The 22,692-nt window shown below is 43.5% G+C and overlaps 4 protein-coding genes and 1 long non-coding RNA gene across 6 annotated transcripts in view; 4 read left to right on the top strand and 1 right to left on the bottom strand.

Annotated features, from left to right (window-relative positions):
* The first annotated feature begins 12,396 nt into the window (after positions 1-12,396).
* On the top strand, positions 12,397-13,675 carry LOC137593364 (interferon-induced transmembrane protein 3-like). Its single transcript, XM_068312024.1, has 2 exons — positions 12,397-12,699; positions 13,370-13,675. The coding sequence occupies exons 1-2, from the start codon at positions 12,514-12,516 to the stop codon at positions 13,532-13,534; spliced, it is 351 nt and encodes a 116-aa protein (XP_068168125.1). The 5' UTR covers positions 12,397-12,513; the 3' UTR covers positions 13,535-13,675.
* Positions 13,676-14,343: 668 nt separating this feature from the next.
* LOC137593366 (interferon-induced transmembrane protein 3-like) lies at positions 14,344-15,095 on the top strand. The gene is made up of 2 exons (XM_068312026.1): positions 14,344-14,722; positions 14,818-15,095. Exons 1-2 carry the CDS (start codon positions 14,576-14,578, stop codon positions 14,974-14,976), a joined length of 306 nt encoding a protein of 101 aa, XP_068168127.1. The 5' UTR covers positions 14,344-14,575; the 3' UTR covers positions 14,977-15,095.
* A 942-nt stretch (positions 15,096-16,037) lies between these two features.
* On the top strand, positions 16,038-16,882 carry LOC137593365 (interferon-induced transmembrane protein 3-like). Its single transcript, XM_068312025.1, has 2 exons — positions 16,038-16,514; positions 16,612-16,882. The coding sequence occupies exons 1-2, from the start codon at positions 16,341-16,343 to the stop codon at positions 16,771-16,773; spliced, it is 336 nt and encodes a 111-aa protein (XP_068168126.1). The 5' UTR covers positions 16,038-16,340; the 3' UTR covers positions 16,774-16,882.
* Positions 16,883-18,044: 1,162 nt separating this feature from the next.
* LOC137593431 (interferon-induced transmembrane protein 5-like) lies at positions 18,045-22,359 on the top strand. The gene is made up of 2 exons (XM_068312120.1): positions 18,045-19,868; positions 20,949-22,359. Exons 1-2 carry the CDS (start codon positions 19,662-19,664, stop codon positions 21,168-21,170), a joined length of 429 nt encoding a protein of 142 aa, XP_068168221.1. The 5' UTR covers positions 18,045-19,661; the 3' UTR covers positions 21,171-22,359.
* The window catches only part of LOC137593432 (uncharacterized), a 30,189-nt gene continuing 28,520 nt past the window's right edge, over positions 21,024-22,692 (bottom strand). For both annotated transcript variants that reach the window (XR_011035117.1, XR_011035116.1), the window contains one exon: positions 21,024-21,163. This is a non-coding gene — a long non-coding RNA (uncharacterized lncRNA). The remainder of the gene's footprint in view (positions 21,164-22,692) is intronic.

The raw sequence follows: 22,692 nt of genomic DNA, 5'->3' as shown, positions 1-22,692 counted from the left end.
GGAGAGTTAAACACCGCTAAGATACCGGGAAAGTTCAGAGTCAGGGGCGGCAGAAGAGTCGAATGACTGCGGATTCGGTGAGCCCACAAACCCGAGGAGAGCCCAAGGAAGATTAGAAGAGTTGGGCTTCAAGCCCAGAGACCCCATGACCCCAATATCACCAAGCAACACGGACTCACGTCGTTTGAACACGTGGAGGAAGCCCAATCCACCAGCCACGCCCGGCAGTGGTCTCCATGGAGACAGAGAGACTTTTAAAACTGAAGAAAGATGAGAGGGACTTTTACCAACAAGTTATCAAAGCTTTTATTCAAAAGGAGCGGGACATGGGTTTCATTTACAAGTAAAGGTAAGACGATAATAAATGTTTTTATGCTGCAGTTTGTGTCTGTGAAGAATGTCGACATGACGTTTTAAACAAAACACATTAGATGTTGCCAATCATATGTTGAACAAGCTGCTCTGTTGGATTCATATTTGTAAATGTAAATGTGACTGTGACGTCAGTGCCTCACCAGACATGGACCTCACCACACACCACTGGTAGGAACCTGGTTTTCAGGTTATGTTTCTGCCTGGAAGCATTAACTGGCAGTAACTCTGAGCTGCTGAATGTTTTGCTATTTGATGAGTATTATTGGTTGGTTATGTCCTATTATTGTTTTCTAGTCAGTCTGAGGGAATAAAACTTTAGTATTGAGAGTAGTAATGACCTTTAAATGACCTCAGGTGGAGATTCTAGAATTGAATCTAATAAATAGCGATTTATGAACAACCTTGCGGAACAATCCCAGCCTCACTGTTGCCATAGAAATGTAGAAATTAGAGGAAGTTTTTTAAAGACCAAAAAGTTGTTTGACTTCATTCCAGAAAACAAGTAAAACTATGTATAAATCGTCATCCAGTGTTCTGAGATCAGCGGTTCGATTTCCGCTCAAAAAAACACTAGGAGGTGAGCTGACAGTGGGAGGTGTCGGCTCACCTCAGGGCCTGTACACACTAAGATATGCATGTGACTTGATTGGACTAACTAAAGTGTGCCACTAATTTCCCTTCGGGGATTAATCGAGTATATAAAAATAAAAAAAATTGATATAAAAAAACAAATAAAACCAGGACTATTGCTTATATGAGTTATCTCTACTTCTGTTATCAGCAGTAGATTATAATTAATGACGTATTCACATCAGAACCACAGGACACCTTCCAAAAGTAGAACTATTTGCCCCATACCGAACATGACTTCTGGGAACTGGTCAGGTTCCCACCGTGACACGTATTTGTCTCGAGAACAAAAGTTTAATATTTAATTCAGAATAAAAAAACCTCAAACCTAAAGAAAACAATTCATTCCATGTCTGGTGTGTCTTCAGAAAGACAGACTGAACATGGTTCTGATCCGGAGACCAGATGACGCGTGCCCCCTTCTATCTAATCGAGTAAATAAAATGTGTTTCATGAGGTGTCAAACTGATGACCGGTGAAATACTGATAAACAAAAGGGGAAAGACAAAGTCAGCAGGACTTCTGCTTCTAATTGTTGTGAATCGTCACGAGGGTGCATTAATTCAGAGCCAACTGTGCGAGTTTGGGTTTGCACAACCGGTTTTCACCACAATGGAATCAGGTAAACCAACACAGACTGAACATGGTTCTAATCTAGAGACCAGGTCCCGCGTGCCCCCTCCCATCTACCGCATGCAAAACTGATCGAATACATAAAATGTGTTTCATGAGGTGTCAACACGGATAAACAAAAGGGCCACAATGGGGTTAACAAGGCTTTGGTTTTAAATTGTTGTGAATGATCACAATGGCGCATTGCCATCTTCCGGGTGTAACTGTGCCAGTTTGGGTTTGCACAACCAGTTTTCACCACAGTGGAATTAGATCGGTGCTCATTCCAAACAGCTTCAAAAGAACACAAACACCTGAGAGCTGTACCAGAGTTCTTCCGCACCATCCTGCCGTTCGCACCGTCAAACCTTCATCTGGACAGAGAACCATGGATCATCCATATCAGCCCATTCCATTAGAGATATCCGGACAACCACAACGGTTCCAACCTGCGGTTGTTCAGTACGTCACCACTGAGGGCCCCAAGGACCACATCATCTGGTCCCTGCTCTGCTTCGTCTACTGCAACCCATTTTGCTTCGGACTGTTAGCTCTCATCAACTCCATCAAGGTGAGTCCCTGAACCAATCATCTATTAAATATAGGCATTTTTTTTGTGGACGAGGCGACTGGAATTGTCTCGCCTAGGAATCCTTTGTTGAGGAAGAAACTCTGGGCAGGACCCAGGCTCTGGAGTGCGGCCATTGGCCTTGACTGGTGTGTGTGGGTGGGGAATGCAATGGAAATAGGGACAGGCTAAGAGACAGAAAGACGTAGAGTTTAGGTCTGGAGTTTAGATCCGGTCGCTGAAGTGGGGATGGGACTTTCATGCTGTGTTCACTGACTCCTGGGTGCTTGTCTTCTATACTTGTTCCCCACCTGTCAAGTCTTGCATTGAGTTCATCAATCTCGCCTCACAGTGAACAGCTTTGTATGTGATTGTGAGGATTTTGCTTTTTATTTTAGATTTTATCAGGGGAACATGAAAGACAAACAACCACTCACACACACACACTCACACCTACGCACAATTTCGAACCAAGCAATTCACCTGAAGTGCATGTTTTCGGTGGAGAGGGGAACCCGCAATACCGGGAGAGAATCCACACAGACTCCATGTAGAAAACACTCCAATCCAGAACCTTCTAGCTGTGAGGCGACAACGCTGCCCACTGCGCCACCGTGCTGCCATTCATCAAATCTTTTATGGGAAAATCTGTTTACACTGACGGTAAAAAAGAAAAGGATTAACATGCTATTGTAGTTTTGTAATGCGATGCCATTAAGGTTTTGGATCACTTTTACAATCACTCTACTGTTGGTTTTGACAGGCCAGAGACCGGAAGCGGGTTGGAGATGTGGAAGGTGCCCAAAGCTACGGCACCACCGCCCGAATCTTCAACATCGTGGCCACCATCCTGTTCTGCATAACTGTCGTTGTTTTGATTACCACCTTCAGCACCATCATCGCATACATGAAAGCAGTGCTTGCCAACTTTATGATCTGAAACTGGTTCTATCACTGGAAGCATTACAACTGAACCCACGCGGAGGGTTCTGTTCTGCTTCCTGACACGTCCCTGCTTCATGGAACTCTTTGGTACCATTTAAAATGTGCTTTTCCTGATATCCCAAACAACAAAACACCTGTGTGTCCTTGGTGTTACACCCTACATGCAACTCCTCTTGTTTTCCCACCTGTTGCTTGAAAATCTATCCAAGGATCTGTTTCATCTATTGATCAGTGAAATAAATTATAAGTTCTATAACTCTGTGTGCTTGTTATATTTTGAAGATTAGAAACAAATGACCTTCTGGCTCATAGGAGCAAGATGCAAAATGCATCCTGTTTACATGTGATTTATTAACCATTGGTTTGAAGTTCTACTCAAAGACACATTCTCTTAAATCGCAGGTTACATTTTGTGGTGAAGATAATGATGCAGGAAAAGTACCAAATTCATTCACCACATACCAAACATGACTTTCGTGAACTCGTCAAGTCCTCACCGTGACGCTTATTTGTTTCTATGACAAAATTTTAATGTTAAGCCAAGAATAAAAACTCAAACCTAAAGAAAACACTTTACTCCATGTCTGGTGTGTCTTCAGAAAGACGGACTGAACATGGTTCTGATCCAGAGACCAGGTCCCGCGTGCCCCCTCCCATTTCATCCAGTAAAGAAAACCTTTGCAAAACCATAGACTAAGAAGATATCATGAGTGTCCATTGTTATATTTCCATGACCACATGCGTCCTAAAAAAAGAGTCAGAAAGGAGAGTATTAACATATTACACGACAGGTAGTGTTTTAGTGTAAGTATTACCGTAGTAGATCACAGGTAGTGTTATCATGTTTCGCTATGAAATGTAAAAATAGGAGTATGTTTTGTAAAGACCAAAAAGTTGTATGACTTAATTCCGGAAAAGAAGTAAAACTATGTATAAAAAAACACCCCAGGACCATTGTTCGTCTGAGTTATCTCTACTTCTGTGATCAGCAGCAGACTATAATTAATGATGTATTCACATCAAAACCACAGGACACCTTCCCAAAGTAGGACTGTCTACCACATACCAAACATGACTTCCGGGAGTTCAAGCTCCTACCGTGACCCTTGTCTCGACGACAAAAGTTTAATGTTTAGCCAAGAATAAAAAACACGAAAGAAAACACTTTATTCCATGTCAGGTGTGTCTTCAGAAAGACAGACTGAACATGGTTCTAATCTAGAGACCAGGTCCCGCGTGCCCCCTCCCATCTACCGCATGCAAAACTGATCGAATAAATAAAATGTGTTTCATGAGGTGTCAATCTGTTGACCGGTGAAACACGGATAAACAAAAGGGCCACAATGGGGTTAACAAGGCTTTGGTTTTAAATTGTTGTGAATGATCATCTTGGCGCATTGCCATCTTCCGGGTGTAACTGTGCCAGTTTGGGTTTGCACAACCAGTTTTCACCACAGTGGAATTAGATCGGTGCTCATTCCAAACAGCTTCAAAAGAACACAAACACCTGAGAGCTGTACCAGAGTTCTTCCGCACCATCCTGCCGTTCGCACCGTCAAACCTTCATCTGGACAGAGAACCATGGATCATCCATATCAGCCCATTCCATTAGAGATATCCGGACAACCACAACGGTTCCAACCTGCGGTTGTTCAGTACGTCACCACTGAGGGCCCCAAGGACCACATCATCTGGTCCCTGCTCTGCTTCGTCTACTGCAACCCATTTTGCCTCGGACTGGCAGCTCTCATCAACTCCATCAAGGTGAGTCCCTGAACCAATCATCTATTAAATATAGGCATTTTTTTTGTGGACGAGGCGACTGGAATTGTCTCGCCTAGGAATCCTTTGTTGAGGAAGAAACTCTGGGCAGGACCCAGACTCTGGAGTGCGGCCATTGGCCTTGACTGGTGTGTGTGGGTGGGGAATGCAATGGAAATAGGGACAGGCTAAGAGACAGAAAGACGTAGAGTTTAGGTCTGGAGTTTAGATCCGGCCGCTGAAGTGGGGATGGGACTTTCATGCTGTGTTCACTGACTCCTGGGTTCTTGCCTTCTATACTTGTTCCCCACCTGTCAAGTCTTACATTGAGTTCATCAATCTCGCCTCACAGTGAACAGCTTTGTATGTGATCGTGAGAATTTTGCTTTTTATTTTAGATTTTATCAGGGGAACATGAAAGACAAACAACCACTCACACACACACACTCACACCTACGCACAATTTCGAACCAAGCAATTCACCTGAAGTGCATGTTTTCGGTGGAGAGGGGAACCCGCAATACCGGGAGAGAATCCACACAGACTCCATGTAGAAAACACTCCAATCCAGAACCTTCTAGCTGTGAGGCGACAACGCTGCCCACTGCGCCACCGTGCTGCCATTCATCAAATCTTTTATGGGAAAATCTGTTTACACTGACGGTAAAAAAAAAAAAAAAAGGATTAACATGCTATTGTAGTTTTGTAATGCGGTGCCATTAAGGTTTTGGATCACTTTTACAATCACTCTACTGTTGGTTTTGACAGGCCAGAGACCGGAAGCGGGTTGGAGATGTGGAAGGTGCCCAAAGCTACGGCTCCACAGCCCGAACCCTCAACATCGTGGCCACCATCCTGTTCTGCATAACTGTCATAGTTTCTATTACCACCCTCATCGTATATGTGAACGTGTGGATAGTCAACTTAAGGACCTATTACGGTAACCCAAACTGGTCCCGTCACTGGAAGGATGACAACTGAACCAACGCGGAGGGTTCTGTTCTGCTTCCTGACACATCCCTGCTTCATGGATGTCTTTGGAGCCATTTAAAATGTGCTTTTCCTGATATCCCAAACATAAAAACACCTGTGTCCTTTGTGTTACATCCTATATACAACTCCTGTTTTCTCACCTGTTGCTTGAAACTCTAATCGAGGAATTTTTTCATCTATTGATCAGTGAAATAAATCAGTTCTATAACTCCGTGTGGGCTTTTCATATTTTCAAGATTAGAAATGAATGACCTGAGGCCAGTACCATAAAGCTTGATTAACCTTGCCGGGCTTCCTCTTACTTATCTGGCTTCACTTACCGAGACATCCGCCCTCCGGATTTTCGGAACCATAAAGCCGGCTATCAACTCACTAATTCAATTCAGGCTTGTCCACTGTGGATCTGTGCGCGCTCACGTAAAAAGGGCGGAGGTTGCTGCATAAGACAAATTGCAAACATGCAACAAACTGGCCCGAGCCGCATATTTCACAATGGAGGAGCAAACAATAATAATTAATAAATACGAGCAATTAGTGATGGGCACATGAAGTCCCATGAAGCATTGAAGCCTTTCATCCCAACCAGTTCACGGTGGTTTGGAGCTTCATGAGGCTTCATTTGCTCTAGTACGACATCTACTGGATGGTAAAGTATCAGGTGGCATGAGTTTGAAGTGTGCGGCATTTTGCAGAAAGCCTGTTAATAAAACTGTCAGCAAAACAAAGAAGTATGCAAAACATGTATAGTTTAGTGATTATACTGTTTTTATTTGGAATTCGAACAAATCACTATTCGAACAGCCTTCCGGAACAAATTGTGGTTGGAAACCGAGGTTTGCCTGTATATATTATATACTGATATATATATATATATATATATATATATATATATATATATATATATATATATATATATATATACCACAATTTGTTCCGGAAGGCTGTTCGAATAGTGATTTGTTCGAATTCCAAATAAAAATTTCCCATTTCAAATTATGTAATGGTCTTAATCTGTTCCAAGATGCTAGAAAATTACCTTTTTTCAACAAGTTATGTCATTTATATATCAAATTGTATAGTAATGAAACATATCAAAGAAATGTAAAAGAAAGAAGCAAACATGAGAAAGAAATCTGGTTAGCCCAAGATGCAAGTTATTGTCGTCATTGGGACCGAAGTTTACGGTAACTCATACCATAGGCAATGTAACGCAAATTAAGTGAAAAATTATTGAATACAGTAAGCTAAAAGAAAAAGCACATTACCGTCACGTTTTCTCTAGACTTTTTGCACGCCTGGCGGCGACAAAAAGGCGTTTGTTTTGCGTTCAACTTGCAAATTTTGTTCGACTTCTAAGACAAAAAAGTTCAAATTTTGTGGTCGAATCCATGATTTACTTAAACAAATAATTGATGAATGGCATTTTATCTGTGGCTTGCTTGTAACCCATCCAACGAGGGATTTAAGGACATCATAATAATTACGAACATCACGAAAAAATATATTAACTGTGGCAAAAAAACCTCAGTGCAATGCACACTGTCTGTGGGACTGTGGTTGCGGTGCGTTCCATTACTGATGTGAGGCTCCAGCAGCTGACAGATGTAATGTAACCCCTCTCCCCAACACCTCTACCTTTCTACAGTCATTGTTCAGGTAATCCCAACGGATTACAGCCATCTCTAAATATTCTCTCTGCCTGACCGCTCTTCGCACAAACTGTGCACCAACATCCACCGGGTTCTCAGGAAAGGGACAGCCCATTGTCCAAGAGAACTGATTGGTCAGTAGGTGGGGCTTGTTATACCTGCTGAGCTCTGATTGGTCAGTAGGTGGGGCTGTTTTATCTGCTGAGCTCTTATCTTGAATTTATAGGTTTTCAGTATAGGTTACCGCGACAACGTAGCCCGATAGAAAGTCAGCCACCTTTATGGTACCGAAGAGCCAGGGTTAAGCCTGAAGTTATCTCGTTAAGCCGTAATCCAGCTTTATGGTACAGGACTCTGTTGTCTCGTAGGAGCAACCGTTGGCTAACCTTTGGTTTGAAGTTCTACTCAAAGACACAATCAGTCAAATCAGAGGTTAAGTTTTATACTGAAGTCAATGATGCAGGAGAAGTACCAAATTTAATTTAAATTCATTTGATCTGCATCACGTAAATGTTAAAAGTTTATCAACTGTGTGACGACTAGCGTCGGGTGTGTTGGGGTTGTCCTCTTGCTCCCTGGTTTTCTGTCTGCTTCTTATAGTATGCAAATGACCAGTGCCATCGCCCGACGGTGATTGGGGGAGCGCATCTGTTTCCTCTCCTGATTGGCTGTGCCAAGATCACCGGATATATAAAGAGCCAAGATGGCCGCAGTTCGGGTTCTCGTCTCCCAACCGGAGACGTGTCGTTTGGTCCGGACTGCTTCCTGTCGGTTGACAGGTAGGGTTGTACTGCCAGTTTGTTTGGTAATACTTTTGTCCTGATTATTGTAGTTAGGAAGTTAATATGTCATTTGTTTTCTGTTGGGTTACTTACTATTCTTTTGCAGTGAGCTCAGCATCTTATTTAATATATTTAGTTCTTGTAAATAAAAACTCTTGATTTCCCTTTTCTTCAACCATTTGACCGTTCCGAGTGAGTTCATTCAGTGTTTCATGTTGTCTTCTGGTTGGTGGTTGTTTTTTTGGTGTGTAGGACATTATGGAGTTTTTTTTCTGGATGATTTTGTGGTCAGTACGTCTTGAGGGAAAATTGAAAAGTGATTTTTTTTTAAAAGCTGATCTGTGTGTCACAATCTCCCCATTGTCTGCCTTCACCGCTGCAATTTAGGAAAAATTTGACGTCACCATTTTATCAAATCTTGTAGATATGATCAGATGTGAAATAAAGAGATCAGAGGGAGATTGATTCAATCAACTTTTATTTATATATCTGCAGATATTACATAGCACTTAACAGACAGAATCCTTTCACTGTAACCGCTTGTTGAATGTCGCGCGTTTTGGATTGTGGTTGGTTTGATTTGTGAATTCAGATTGAACTGCTGATGCCATCTGGGCTGTTGGGGTTGGTTTGATTTGTGAATTCAGATTGAACTGCTGATGCCATCTGGGCTGTTGGGGTTGGTTTGATTTGTGAATTCAGATTGAACTGCTGATGCCATCTGGGCTGTTGGGGTTTGCTCAAGCGATTTCCTGGTGGGATGCAGGTCTGCGCTCATTCCAAGCAGCTTTAAAAGGACTGCAGCGCCGTGGGATCGCGCCATCCTGCCGTCAAGACTTCCATCTGAGCAGCCACAGCCCAAGGATCACGTCGTCTGGTCTATCTTCAACTTGGTCCACTTCAAGCCCTGCTGCCTCTGCCTGGTGGCGCTCATCTACTCCACTTCTGTTTTGTTTTTTTTTAACACAAAACTGGTCGCAAATCCATGCCTGGACTGTTTCCTCCACTGGTTTTTATACATAATAAAAGTTGGAATCCATTCACCGCCTCCGCATCTTGAATATTAGAGTGACGGTGAAGGAGGGAGGAAGAGGAGGTGACGAGTTTTCTGTCTTCATATGAGGAGCATTAATCCTCCCATCTTCCACGGTGTCCTCTCATTCAGTCCGTGAAAGGCTGGCCTGACGCTCACACATAAATCCAGGGCTTTGAACCAGAATTATTTTGCCAATCGGTTCGTTCAGAACAGAAACAGAATTATAACGTTTCTGGTTTTGCGTTCCACCCATAAACTGACGTTCCTGAACCGGTTAGAACAAAAAAAAAAAATAAAGTTCCTGAACCGGTTAATAACGTTCCTTGTAAATATAAATATGTAGGTGCTGTATTTTGCGCACCATAAGACGCGCTTAAAAGCCTTAAAAATTCTCAAAAATCAACGCTGCGCCTTTTAACATTAAGCGTCTGATGTGTGACTGAGTTCAGAAATCTGTAAACATGTTTTTGTGTGACGTCAGTCAGCGATCCGCCAACATAGGACGTATTACGTCACTACGTACGCCGGCAGCGATGGACCAATCAGAGGACATGACGCGAGGCCCCGTCCGGCACACTTCCGGTAGGTACCGGTGTGGGGGGTATACCGGTACTGTACCACAGGTATGCTGGTAACCACATTTGATTGGCTGAAGACCCCCGATAATGACGTCGGCGAAGAGACACGCTTATGACGCAACATGTAAACTCCAGACTATCAGTTCCGGTTGTTCCGGTTCACGTAGAGAGACGGGGGGGGGGGCTTTTTTCACGCTTCGCCATCTCTCTTGATCTGTGACTCCATGCCCCCCCCCCCCCCACACACACACACACACACACACACACACACCACCGCTTCTGTCAGAAACACGTCCAGCGGCTGAACTCGGAGCTGGTCTTCATCCTGGAGGATTAACAAAGACCCCCACCCGCTGGACATCGGTGTGAACAGAGCCTTAAAGTTAAGCTGGGGGGTCTGGAGCGATGGATGAGAGACGTGAACACACGTTTACCAGGACTGGGGGGCAGTGCAGAGGAGTTACACCCCCACAGTATGCGGTGGACTGTGGATCCTGGACTAACGTGTCTGCTCAGACTTCTGTCCGGTGTTTCTCTAAAGCATCATGACCGGACAGACCCCCGGGAACCAGCCGGTCAGCGGTGGAGACACTACCGAGATGTTCAATGAGGACCGGAGATGAGGACTTCAAGGGTTTAGAACAGATTTATCAAAAAATAAAGAAATAAAAACATATTTAAAAAATAATGTAGGTGTATTTTTTTAAAATTTAAATACGTAGTATAACACTGTTCAACCACAGTCATCTTTTTGTTTCCATTAGCAACCATGTACCGGACAATAATGTGCGCCATGTGTCCGGTTAAAGTACAGAAATAAACTCCGTTATTTAGACTGCGTCTCTTTGTACAATGAGCCGAATGGTGCGCAAAATACGGTAACTTAAAGCCTTTTCAATATAATTGGCAACTAAAGCAATTAGTTTATATACTATAGACTATAATTATAGATATATCCCTACCCTACAGTAAACAGTACCACAGCACTACCCCTCTGCTTTATGGCAGTTATATCATGTAGTTAAGGCTTATGACTCTGAAGGAGATGGACCTTGTCCGGCTGGACAATCGACCTCGAAGTCCCTCCTATAGTGTTCGTTTTCTCTTGACTTGGACAATGGCAGGATCGTTGGTTCAAGAAACAGGACACTTGAACTTGATGATTCCTCAAACCATCGAAGTTTATTGAAGCAGAATATTCATGGGTACTTAGGCTTACAGAGGAATGCTCCTCGCTAACAATGCAAAGCAACACACAAAGCTTTTATATTTTTATGGGCGTGCACAACTTATCTGCAAAGTTTCAGAGCATCTTGACCCCCACATCCTTGAGCAGACCCAGACGCACAATCATCAGTCTAAACAGTTCCTAACACACTCGCTCAGCCCCACCCGCACAGAAAATTCACCCCATGTCCTCAATGAACTTTATTGCAGCACATAATTCCAACACCTCCTACTTTGACACTACATGAAATAAGACAAGAATAACTTCCACCATGTCATTTATTGCTGAACAACATCCTCATAGTTCTTCTCCCATAGCTCTATATTGCTATAAAGCGCTGGCAGTACGGGAACACAGTGCTCTGAAAATAACTGCAGCCAATGAGTTCATGTCTAAATCATACATTTTGAAGACTGACACACTGCAGTGTTTATCTGTTATGATTAAATAGTGACTGGGAGACCTCCCTTTTCCTAACTGCTGCTGATAACCGCTGCTCTCATCCCGCGTCCACTGAATGACAGGAAGGGAAACATGAGGTCAAATATTTTTTTTCAAGAACGAAAAAAAAAACTCGGTATTAACCGGTTTACAATTACTCTCTGTTCCGATTCTGTTCCGGTACATTAAAAAATATAAAGTTTTCGGTTTCGTTCCAGCCAAAATACCAAAAGTTTCCAGTTTTCGTTTTCGTTCCATGAACCGGTTCAAAGCCCTACATAAAACATTTAAAAAAAAAACATGAATAAAACACGCAATGTCCACACTTTTTGGCAGCACATAGATCTGTAAACCCTTTCATACATGAAACTCCTGAAAACCCCGATGGGATCCAGATTGACGGACGAACACCTGCCTCGGTGTTTGAGACTGGCTGTGACTCACATGGAACCCGACCTTCAATTTCTCACCAGTAGATTTGTCACTATAAAACAAAAGTTTGACGTTTATCCCAGAATAAAAAAGTCAAAGGTAAAGAAAAAACTTTACTCCATGTCTGGTGTGTCTTCAGACAGACGGACGGAACATGGTTCTGACCCAGAGTCCGGGTCCTCTGTGTCTCCTCCCGTCTTACATTCTTTTAATAGGGTACCGATCCGGTGACCGGTGAAACGCGAATCCTTCTTCTGCTGGACAAAAGGTCACGATGAGGTGAACAGGGCTTCCGCTTCAGAGCATTGTGAAGGATCTCATTGGGTTTGATTCAGAGCCAACCGCTGATGTAAGCTGGGCTGTCCGGGTTGGCGCAACTGGTTTCCTGTGCGGTGGAGTCAGAGATCCGCTCATTCCGAACGGCTTCAAAAGGAGAGACGCGCCGGACTCTCTCTGAACCGTCAAACCTCTGAGCAGACAGCCATGAATCCAGCAGTTCAGCCCCCTCTGGGAGAGATGTCCGGGAAGCCGGGTCAGCCCGGACCCCCGGTGGTCCAGTACACCGTCGCCGCCGAGGCCCCCAAAGACCACGTCCTCTGGTCCCTCTTCACCTTCGTCTACTCCAACCCCTTCTGCCTCGGGCTGGTGGCGCTCATCTACTCCATCAAGGTGTGTGTGTGTGTGTGTGTGTGTGTGTGTGTGTGTGTGTGTGTGTGTGTGTGTGTGTGTGTGTGTGTGTGTGTGTGTGTGTGTGTGTGTGTGCGTGTCTGTGTGTGTGTGTGTGTGTGTGTGTGTGTGTGTGTGTGTGTGTGTGCGTGTGTGTGTGTGTGTGTGTGTGTGTGTGTGTGTGTGTGTGTGTGTGTGTGTGTGTGCGTGTGTGTGTGTGTGTGTGTGTCACAAACTCCCCGTTGTCTGCAATTTAGGAAAAATTTGACGTCACCATTTTATCAACACTTTTAGATATGATCAGACATAAATAATGAGATCAGAGGGAGTTTGAATCGATCAACTTTTATTTATATAGCTCTTAATCACATCTGCAGATTTTTCAAAGCACTTAACAGACAGAAATGAGGTGAATGAGAAAAACTACTGAGAGTCTCAACTGAAGATAACGATGGGCGGCTTTGTTTTAATGGTTTTAATGGTTTTAATGATATTAAAAAGGTTTATGGTTTTATTGATATTATTAATGATTTAATAATAATTTTAGTGATTAACTGACTGACTAACTAGAGTGTGCTTCTAATTTCCCTTCGGGGATTACTAAAATATATAAAATAAAAAACGTTTTTAAAAAAAATAAAATAAATAATGCCGATCTTTGTTGCTCCGACAGACTAGGGACCGAAAGTGGACCGGAGATGTGGAAGGGGCCCGACACTACAGCTCCAAAGCCCGCTGCTTCAACATTTGGGCCACCGCCCTGGGAGCAGTCATGTTCGTCCTCTGTATTATCGCCGTTATCATCCGGATCCTGTCGCAAATTCGTACCTACCGCTGATGACCCTCAGCTGATGTTGGATTGGTGTGTTTTTTGTTGTTTTGTTTTGTTTTTTTAACCACAAACTGGTCATAAATCTGCAAATGCCTGCTGGGATTGTTTCCTCCACTGGTTTCAAACATAATAAAAGTTGTAATCCTTTCACTGTTTCCGCTTGTTGGATGTCGAGCGTTTTGGATTGTGGTTGGTTTGATTCATGCGTTCAGATTTAAGAAATAAAACCCGCTTCAGTTCGTTTATTCTCACTACACACACTCCCGTAGGTGCGCACACACACACACACGCACTCACACACAGGCGTGCATCACCGCGGTTTTCCCCCGGTTTTTATCGCTTTAGTTTTATTTGCAGGTCAAAAAGGAGAGTTTGTTTGTTTTTTGAAAGTGTGACAACTGTGGTGCTGAAAAAGAAGAGAAAATAAAGAAAGAGAAAAGAGCTCATGTTCTGTAAATTACTTTTATTTTTATATCACACATAAAAATCACGATCGTGGAAAAACAAACCAGGAAAAACAGAGTTTACCGGATTTGCTGTGATATAAACACTCTCAACCTCGCTGTTACCATAGAAAAGTGAAAACAGAAGATTTTTTCTAATAAACAAAAAAAAATCTGGCCTCACTCCGGCTAAAGAAGCGATAATATAAACTAAAACAGGACCATTTGTTTCGATTTCCGCGTAGTGGTCCAGCCCCCACCCTGACATTTATTTCCTGTATTTGTCTCCATGAAAAAAGTTCAAGGTTTATCCCAGAATAAATAAATAAATAAATAAATAAGAAAAAACTTTATTCCATGTTTGGTGTGTCTTCAGACAGACAGACTGAACATGGTTCTGCTCCAGAGACCGGGTCCCCGTGTGCCCCCTTTTAATCGCTATGAAGGATCTCAGTGGAGTATTGATTCGGAGCCAACCTGGGCTGTTCAGGCTTGCCCAACTGATTTCCTGGTGGAATCAGGTCTGCGCTCATTCCAAGCTTTAAAAGGACTGCAGCGCAGTAGGATCGCGCCATCCTGCCGTCAGACTTCCATCTGAGCAGCCATGAATCCGGGAAAGCCCGAAACTTCGGGGGTTCGATACACCGTCGCCGACGAACAGCCCAAGGATCACGTCGTCTGGTCTATCTTCAACTTGGTCCACTTCAACCCCTGCTGCCTCGGCCTGGTGGCGCTCATCTACTCCATCAGGGTGAGTTTTGCACACCCGGGACTCTAGTTCCTATAAAATCGGCGGCTTTGCATCAGTTTCATTAAAGATTTATTTTTATTTTTTGGTTCTGAAAGGCCAGAGACCGAAAGTGGGTCGGAGATGTGGAGGGTGCCCGAACATACAGCAAGTCAGCCCGCTGCTACAACATCTGGGCCACCGCGCTGGGTGCTGTCGTGTTCGTCATCGGTGTCGTCATCCTCGCCGTCAGGTTGTCGACGATGTACTCCCACTGACGACAGGCAGCTGACAGGACTGGTGTTCTGCTTTGTTTTTTTAACACAAAACTGGTCGCAAATCCATGCCTGGATTGTTTCCTCCACTGGTTTTTATACATAATAAAAGTTGGAATCCATTCCCTGCTTCCGCTTCTTGTATGTCGCGCATTTTGGATTGAGGTTGTTTTGATCTCACTTCTAACCAGAATTGGAGCGTTCAGGTAAAAAAAACAAAAAACGCTTGGGTTCATTTATGGTCACCACACACCCACACACACACACACACAGACACACACTGTGTGTGTGTGCTGTGGAATGTTGTTTTCCCCTTTCGCTTTCAGGTCAGAAAGGAGAGTGTTAGAAAGTGTGAGAAAGAAGAGAAAAGATCTTACAGGATTTGTCCTGTTAAAAACAATTCCAGCCTCACAGATTCCATGGAAACATAATGATTAGAATCATTTTTGTAATCAACAAAAAAAATACATTTATGCCTCATTCCGGAGAAGAAGTAAAACTATTTGGGAGGGAAGACCAGGACTATTGAGCGTGATTTCCACGAACTGGTCGAGAGCCTGATGTGGGTAAACACAAAAGGACACACACACACACACACACACACACACACACACACACACACACACACACACACACACACACACACACACACACACACACGTTAGTCAGGCTGACGGTTGGCTCATCCCTGACTGAGAGTCAAACCCAAACACTATAAAGATCACAGTTGACGAGCATTTGCGCCGATTGATTGATTGATTGATCGATTCTGCAGAGGTTTGTTGACTGTTGTGGAGTCTGTGACTTTCTGATCTGATGAACTCGTCATTGAAGACACACTTCTAAATCAAGATAAAAGAACCAAAGAGAAAAACGTCAGTCTCTACAACAAATGTTTAACATTTATCCCAGAAAAAAAAAACCCTAAAATCTAAAGAAAAGACTTTATTCAATGTTGGTGTGTCTCCAGACAGACGGTCTGAACATGGTTCTGATCGAGAGGTCCCGTGTGCCCCCCTCCAAACTACTGCATGCAAAACTGATGGAGTAAATACAATGCGTTTTATCAGACGTCGATCTGATGACCGGTGAAACGTGGATCAACAAAAGGGTCACGACGAAGTGAACAGGGCTTCTGCTTCAGGTCGTTGTGAAGGATCTCAGTGGGGTATTGATTCAGAGTCAACCTCTGATGTAAACTGGGCTGTTGGGGTTTGCACAACTGGTTTCCTGTGTGGTGGAGTCAGGTCTGTGCTCACTCCAAACGGCTTCAAAAGGACAGAAACACCTGAGAGTTGCACTTCTGACTTGAATCTGTGCACCATCCTGCCGTCCGCTTCGTCAAACCTCCATTCGAGCAGAGAAGCATGAATCCTGCAATTCAGCCCACTCCGGGACAGCCAGGTCAGCCCGGACCCTCGGTGGTCCAGTACACCGTCGCCGCCGAGGCTCCCAAGGACCACGTCCTCTGGTCCCTCTTCACCTTCGTCTACTCCAACCCCTGCTGCCTTGGACTGGTGGCGCTCATCTACTCCATCAAGGTGAGTCTGCCCACCTGGGAGATGATTTCCTTCAAAGTCCTATAAGATCAGCAGCTTTGAGTCAGAGTTTTAACACCGATGTGTTTGTTTCGGACAGACCAGAGACCGGAAGTGGACCGGAGACGTGGAAGGTGCCCAACAGTACAGCGCCAAAGCCCGCATGTTCAACATCTACGCCACCACCCTGGGCGCAGTCATGTTCTTCATTGCATTCGTTTTCTTTTGCGTCAGGTTGTCGACCATAGGTCAATCCTCTTAATGACGACACTCAGGTCAATTCGGATTGGTGGCATTTCTTTGACCTCAATGAATCTACGAGGATTTCCTTCACTGGTTTTAAACTTAATAAAAGCTGAAATCCACTCACTGCCTCCGCTTCTTGCATCTCGGACGTGTTCAATTGCGATTTTAGGAGTGTTTGATTTCATTTTCCACACTCGATGTTTCCTCAGTTTGTGTGAAACAGGGGTGAATAACTGTAGGACATTGCATCACTGCTTCTCCAGTGTGTAAATTCGGACAGTTTCCACTGGCATTGAGAAACTTTCTTCCTTTTTTTGCCCCATATATAAAAAAAACCCCTAATGTTTTGACATCCATGTACCTCAATGGGGGATCTTCTAGATTTGTATTTTCTTTTTCAACATTTAACTTTACATAACGTCCATCAACACAAACGTCCAAAGGGAATCAGCATTTCATTTTTCACAGAGCAGAAACTTCCCAAAAATAGAACCACCATACACGGACAAGAGAGATGGAGAAGGATTTCACTGAATACCACTGGGGAGTTTGATGAAAAGCATGTTCAAATCAAATTATATTTATATAGGGATTCTATTCAGGGACTTTCTGGACTTTTGAATCTGCAAGATTTGACCGGTTTCTGTGTAAAATACTCCACAGATCCCTGTGAAACTGCGCACAATAGCAGCACCATGAAAGCAACTTCATATGCCCTTCATTTGTTTCAGACCCCCCAGGGGCATTTTGACTTCTGTTTATTGACAGATTTGCATGCATCAGAGTGACTACAGGTGTCAGCAACGGATCCAGGTGTGGCAGGAAACGCTAATGCTCTGAAGCAACTGTTCATACTGTTGGGACATTTTGGACAATCTGATTTCTCTGTGTTGCAAATAAATAGAAGGTTAACTCCCAGGAAATCTAGACTGGAGCTCGGAGGTTTTAGATCTTGAATTAAATCTTGAGCTTGAACTATTTTTGCAAAACCCTTTATTCAATGACGTAGTATTGAAAAGTAATGAATGCATTAGAATGATAAGGTTTACTGTCAGAGGAAAAGATCGAGATAAATTCAGTAAATGGAAGAGGGCTCCTTCCCGCCCACTGGATTCACACATGCGTCATTCCGACAGCAGGGGGCAGTGTTGTTCTTTAATCCAGCTGAAATTGGATTTAAATTTTAAACGACCCGTCTTTTAATTGTTTTTTTTTTAATCGCTCTTTATTTCAATAACTCCACGAAACATAAGACATCCAGCCTGTTATGCTTTTTATTTACCCCGGGTTTGAACTCTGCTGTCACCTCACAAACGCAGCGATGAAACACCTCGATGGCGCGAAATCATGAATCCACGATGATTGCGTCACCGATTCTTTCATAACACCACATGAACATGGATGTATGAAAGAACCAAACTGTGTTTGTTCATACATCTTTCCGATTCTAACTGCAATGATGTAGAAAGAATGTGAGTAATGTTTTTTTTTTTTTTTTGTCTCATTCACAAAGCCATAAATGTCTATTTTCTGCTGTGGGGAGCAGAATGTGGCTCCATGTGGATCCGAAGTGTTTAAAAACACTCAAGGAAAAAGAGTCGATCCTTCCTGTGAAGCCAAACCCAGTTCGCTTCATTTATATATTCAGTATTCCCATGTATAATAATGACAAATAGTAAAATGTCACATCCAGGAATATTTTTAATCCATAGTCTGTTCACAGATTGGCTTCAATGACAGATTATAAAACAAATCAAACCTATCTTCTCATGTGAAGCAGGTTTATCACCCTATTTTTATGGTAAGACATGTTTTATCAATCAAGTCTGAGATCATGGAGAAAAAAAAATATTGCTATTAAATTAAAAGTCCAGGTTTTTTTTTGCATAATCAGAGAAAATCGATGAAAATTCTCAGACCTGAATCCAAATCCTGATCTGGTTTTTCAGCCTCAATTCAAACAATAGAAGTGCTTGAACTTTGGTTTATGACATTTCATGCAATCCTGCAGACAGACAGACAGACAGACAGACAGACAGACATACAGATATGCAGACAGACAGACAAGCAGACACAAACAGACAAACAAACATCACCTCGGTGGCGGAGGCGACTCTTTCAGTGCTTGAACTTTTGTTTCTGGTCTTGTAACTTTGGGCTTCACACCAGAAGGGATTGTTCTAAGTTTCCAGACATGTTAATGACTGCGTTCGCCCACATCACAGAGACGTGGGCTCTGACAAACAAACACTCCAAAACTTTAAAGGAGCAGTCCACCAAAAAAACCCCACAGATTAAAGCATCACCTCATTCATGTTACTCCAGAAAAATAAAGTCAAATGGATCTCAACGTTCTCCTGAAGAGCTGAAGAAGGTAGAGGATTCCTCTAAAGTACAGAAGGCCCTCTCTCTTGGTCCCTGGGGGCTGAACTGAGTTATTTCTCTTTATTTTTGGTAATTCTGTTGAATGAAATAAAACGGATCTCCATCTTGTTCAGGTCTTTAGGAAAACGTGGCAACGCTGTTTTAATGGGAAACTTTTAGTGGACTCAGAAACTTTCCCTGACTTTCCACCAGGATGGTGGTGAGTGAAGGTCTCTGCTACCTCTGGACCACCTGAGCTAACCCTACCCCCATCCTACCCCAGGAGGTGACGGGGGCTCTTCTGAAGCCCTCCATCTGTCTCTCCCTCCCTCCCACGCGGCTTTCTGTCTCCCTCTATCTCTATTTTGGTCTCTCTTTGGCCTGACCACGTAATGACAGACCTGCTGGGTATTAAAGGACCCTGCCCTACGCGCCACCTCCTTCTACAGTGGCCCTTAAAAGCCTTTGCAGCGTGGGGGGGGGCAGTGCTTTCCAAAGACACCCGTAAGAGCAGCTGGTTCAGGGATCTACGGTCTGACCATGGACAACCATTCCTACAACTTCCCCTCCGACTGCACCCCGCTCACCAACTGCAAGTCGGCCCGTAAGCCAGCTGGGTCCACCGTGGTGAACATGGGCCACGCCGGCAAGAACCCTCCCCGGGACTATCTGGTCTGGTCCCTGTGCAACACCTTATATGTCAACTTCTGCTGCCTGGGGTTCGTGGCGCTCATCTACTCCATCAAGGTGAGGTCTAGAGCTCGTTTTAATGTTTGTGCCAGTCTTTAAGAATCGTGAAACTGGCGTCACGTTGAGGTTTTGATAGAGATGCAGGACTATCTTTGCTATTTTCAGATGTTTTCGTTTTCAGATGTTTTCACACAAACACAACTGAACGGATTGGTTCAGACGTGCTGGAATACAGTTTTTTTTACTTCTTCTCAAACATTTTCTCAGATGCCTGGAGGTTTGCGGGCTGAGTTGGCAGGGAAAGCGTTACAACAATGGGTGTGTTGCTATGACTGTATTTTTTAGTGTGACTGGTAAAATGGTGCCTTGACAAGATCTTAACGTACCTCATGTTGCATCATTTCTGCGAAAATGAAACTTCTGCAAAACCCAACTAGCCCACACATGCCCGTTTGGCTCGACTGGTACATGCTACACCCCTCCGTTGAGTTTTGTGAAAGTAGCTTTTGTGCAATTATGGAAAATGTCAAAAACATTGTTACACCCAAAGAGGGTGCATAACTTCTGTTGGAGTCTTTTTTAAGTTTGCTTGGGGCACAGCTCTGGATCCCAGGCCTGGTTTTGGCTCTGCACCCGAATTAAAGACACTGACTGGAGTTAAAAATGGGTGTAATTGGCATCTTCCTTATGGGCGAGTACTCATTGGAAATTAGAGAGCGCTGGAGAGTGACTGGTCTTTCCTAAAATTTATGGACACACTCCGAAGCAGCTCAAAGTTTTCATATCACGACGCCCTCGCACAAACTTGAAAAACTGGGAATTAAGGGATAAGCTACCCTGAAGTGGATGTAAATTTAAAAAAAAGTGTGCTTAGTGCTTCTACTATTTACATTTCACACAGGTGGAGGCACTAAATATATATTTATTCATCGGGAGTATCCAATTTTTATGTCTTCAAAGGTTTGTCACTTTTTCCATTTGAACATTTTCCATAATTACCGCAAAACTCTTGATCCGATTTCCTTCAAACTTTGTGGAGAAGCTCGAATCCAGCTTACGGTTTACGAACCAGTTGGCTTCAGTTGACACAGGTAGTCATATATGTTTGTGGTTGTGTGATTGTGTGTGTGGATGTAGGCCAGAGACCAGACCACCCAGGGCAACCTGCAGCTGGCCCAGGAGTGTTCTGACAAGGCCAAGTGGTACAACATCCTGGCCGCCGGCTGGAACCTTCTGATTCCGCTCCTGGCCGTCGTCTTGCTCGTCCTCCTGCTCGTCCACCTGGGAACGTCACAAGGCTCCTTCGACTTTTTCGGCGAGGACGGCTTCCAAAACTTCATGAAACTGTTCAGCTGGTAGACGGAAGAGGAAAAAACAAAGACCAGATCAGTCTTCCTGTCAGCCCCGTTCACACTCACCAGGAGAGGGGATCGAATTGGAAGCTGACGGAATTGTTCAACAGAAGTTTATCAAGGGTTAAAGGTCGAAATGCTCCACAAATGGGAAAGCGGTCCTGTGCTCAGCAGTAAAACAATTCCAACAGACCATAATCACACGGCAGGCATTCCGGAGAAGAAGCGATCCGGGCTGAAAGTCATACAAACAAAGGAAATCTTTATCGACTGAAAACACAATGGATAAAGACAATACAGAGGAGCATCAGGCCATCCCATAACAGCTAACATTAGCAACCAGCCAGGTCATGATACACAAGATGTTTATTCATCGTGAAGTAGTTTTTAATTTAGCTACTCTGATAGCTAATGTTAGCTAAACGGCTAAATCTCTGGTATTTGCAGTTTTTAAATCCATAATCTGCAAGGATTCAATTTTATTTATTAAATTTCATGAAGTAAATTATTCATTATTTTAGATAATTTGTTAATTTTCTATTTTATCTCCTCTGATTTGCAGCGTGTTGCGTTTTCATGTATGTGGTGTTGTTTGAAGAAATCTCCTTTCAGATTTTGATTTCTTGCTGTGTTTTTCAGTTAATAATCAATCAAAAAGCAGAGAAATGACAACAGTCTGACAGATTCCTTGTGTTTAGTATGACCTTAAACCTGGAATGGAACAGTTTCCTACCATCATCGAAGGAAAACCGTGGCCATTTGAATATGGTGCGTTGGTGGGAAAGAAAAGAACGATGCATCGGTGCTGGCTAAGACGAAGCAAACGATAAAAGATAATCACTAAAAGGAGCAAATTGGTTTGAAGTAGTTTTATTTGCTGCATCTTTAATTCTAATGTCAGTATTATAAAGGAATAGATATGAAGTGGACAGATCAGGAAGCCGAAGGCTGGTCTGGGTAGTTTATCGTAGTTATTTATTGTATTTATGTAGAACGGAGGGTTTAGTGACGGCTGACATTGTCTCCGGTCGCCGAAGAGTCTGGAAGGGAAGAACAAACCACTGTTGTCTCTTCTGTCTGCAGTTTATATTACAGACATAACATTTTTTTTGTCTTTATTCTAATCCTGTAATATTGTGTTAAGTATTTGAATTTTAATCAGTACAACCTCTAAATAAACCATTAGTTAACTCGTACCCTGAAGTCTTTCTTGCTGCACCTGGTTCTACAGGGATCACTGCGGGTCGGATCTGCGGGAACAGGCCGGGCGTGTTTTTCTTTTCATACCCAGCTGTGTTCCTGCTGCCCCAACTATATCCAGACCGGCCCGTTTTAGGATAAGTGTACCCCTGGTAGGGCGGCGGGCCGCCCCAGCAGACCACTTCAGAGGAGAGTGGAGGCTCGTTTCTACCCAATCTGCTCCCAATTTGAGGATTACAGATTAGATGACACATGTTCAGACCGGTTTGGCCTTGTAGATTAGTTTTTAGGGCCAAGCTCGTGTTAACGTGTCCCCACCGGGCCACCAT

The sequence above is a fragment of the Antennarius striatus genome, chromosome 4, assembly GCF_040054535.1.
Source record: "Antennarius striatus isolate MH-2024 chromosome 4, ASM4005453v1, whole genome shotgun sequence".
NCBI classification, from domain to species: Eukaryota; Metazoa; Chordata; class Actinopteri; order Lophiiformes; family Antennariidae; genus Antennarius; species Antennarius striatus.
The sequence above is the reverse complement of the archived record's forward strand: the minus strand, read 5'-3'. Positions and strand labels throughout refer to the sequence as shown.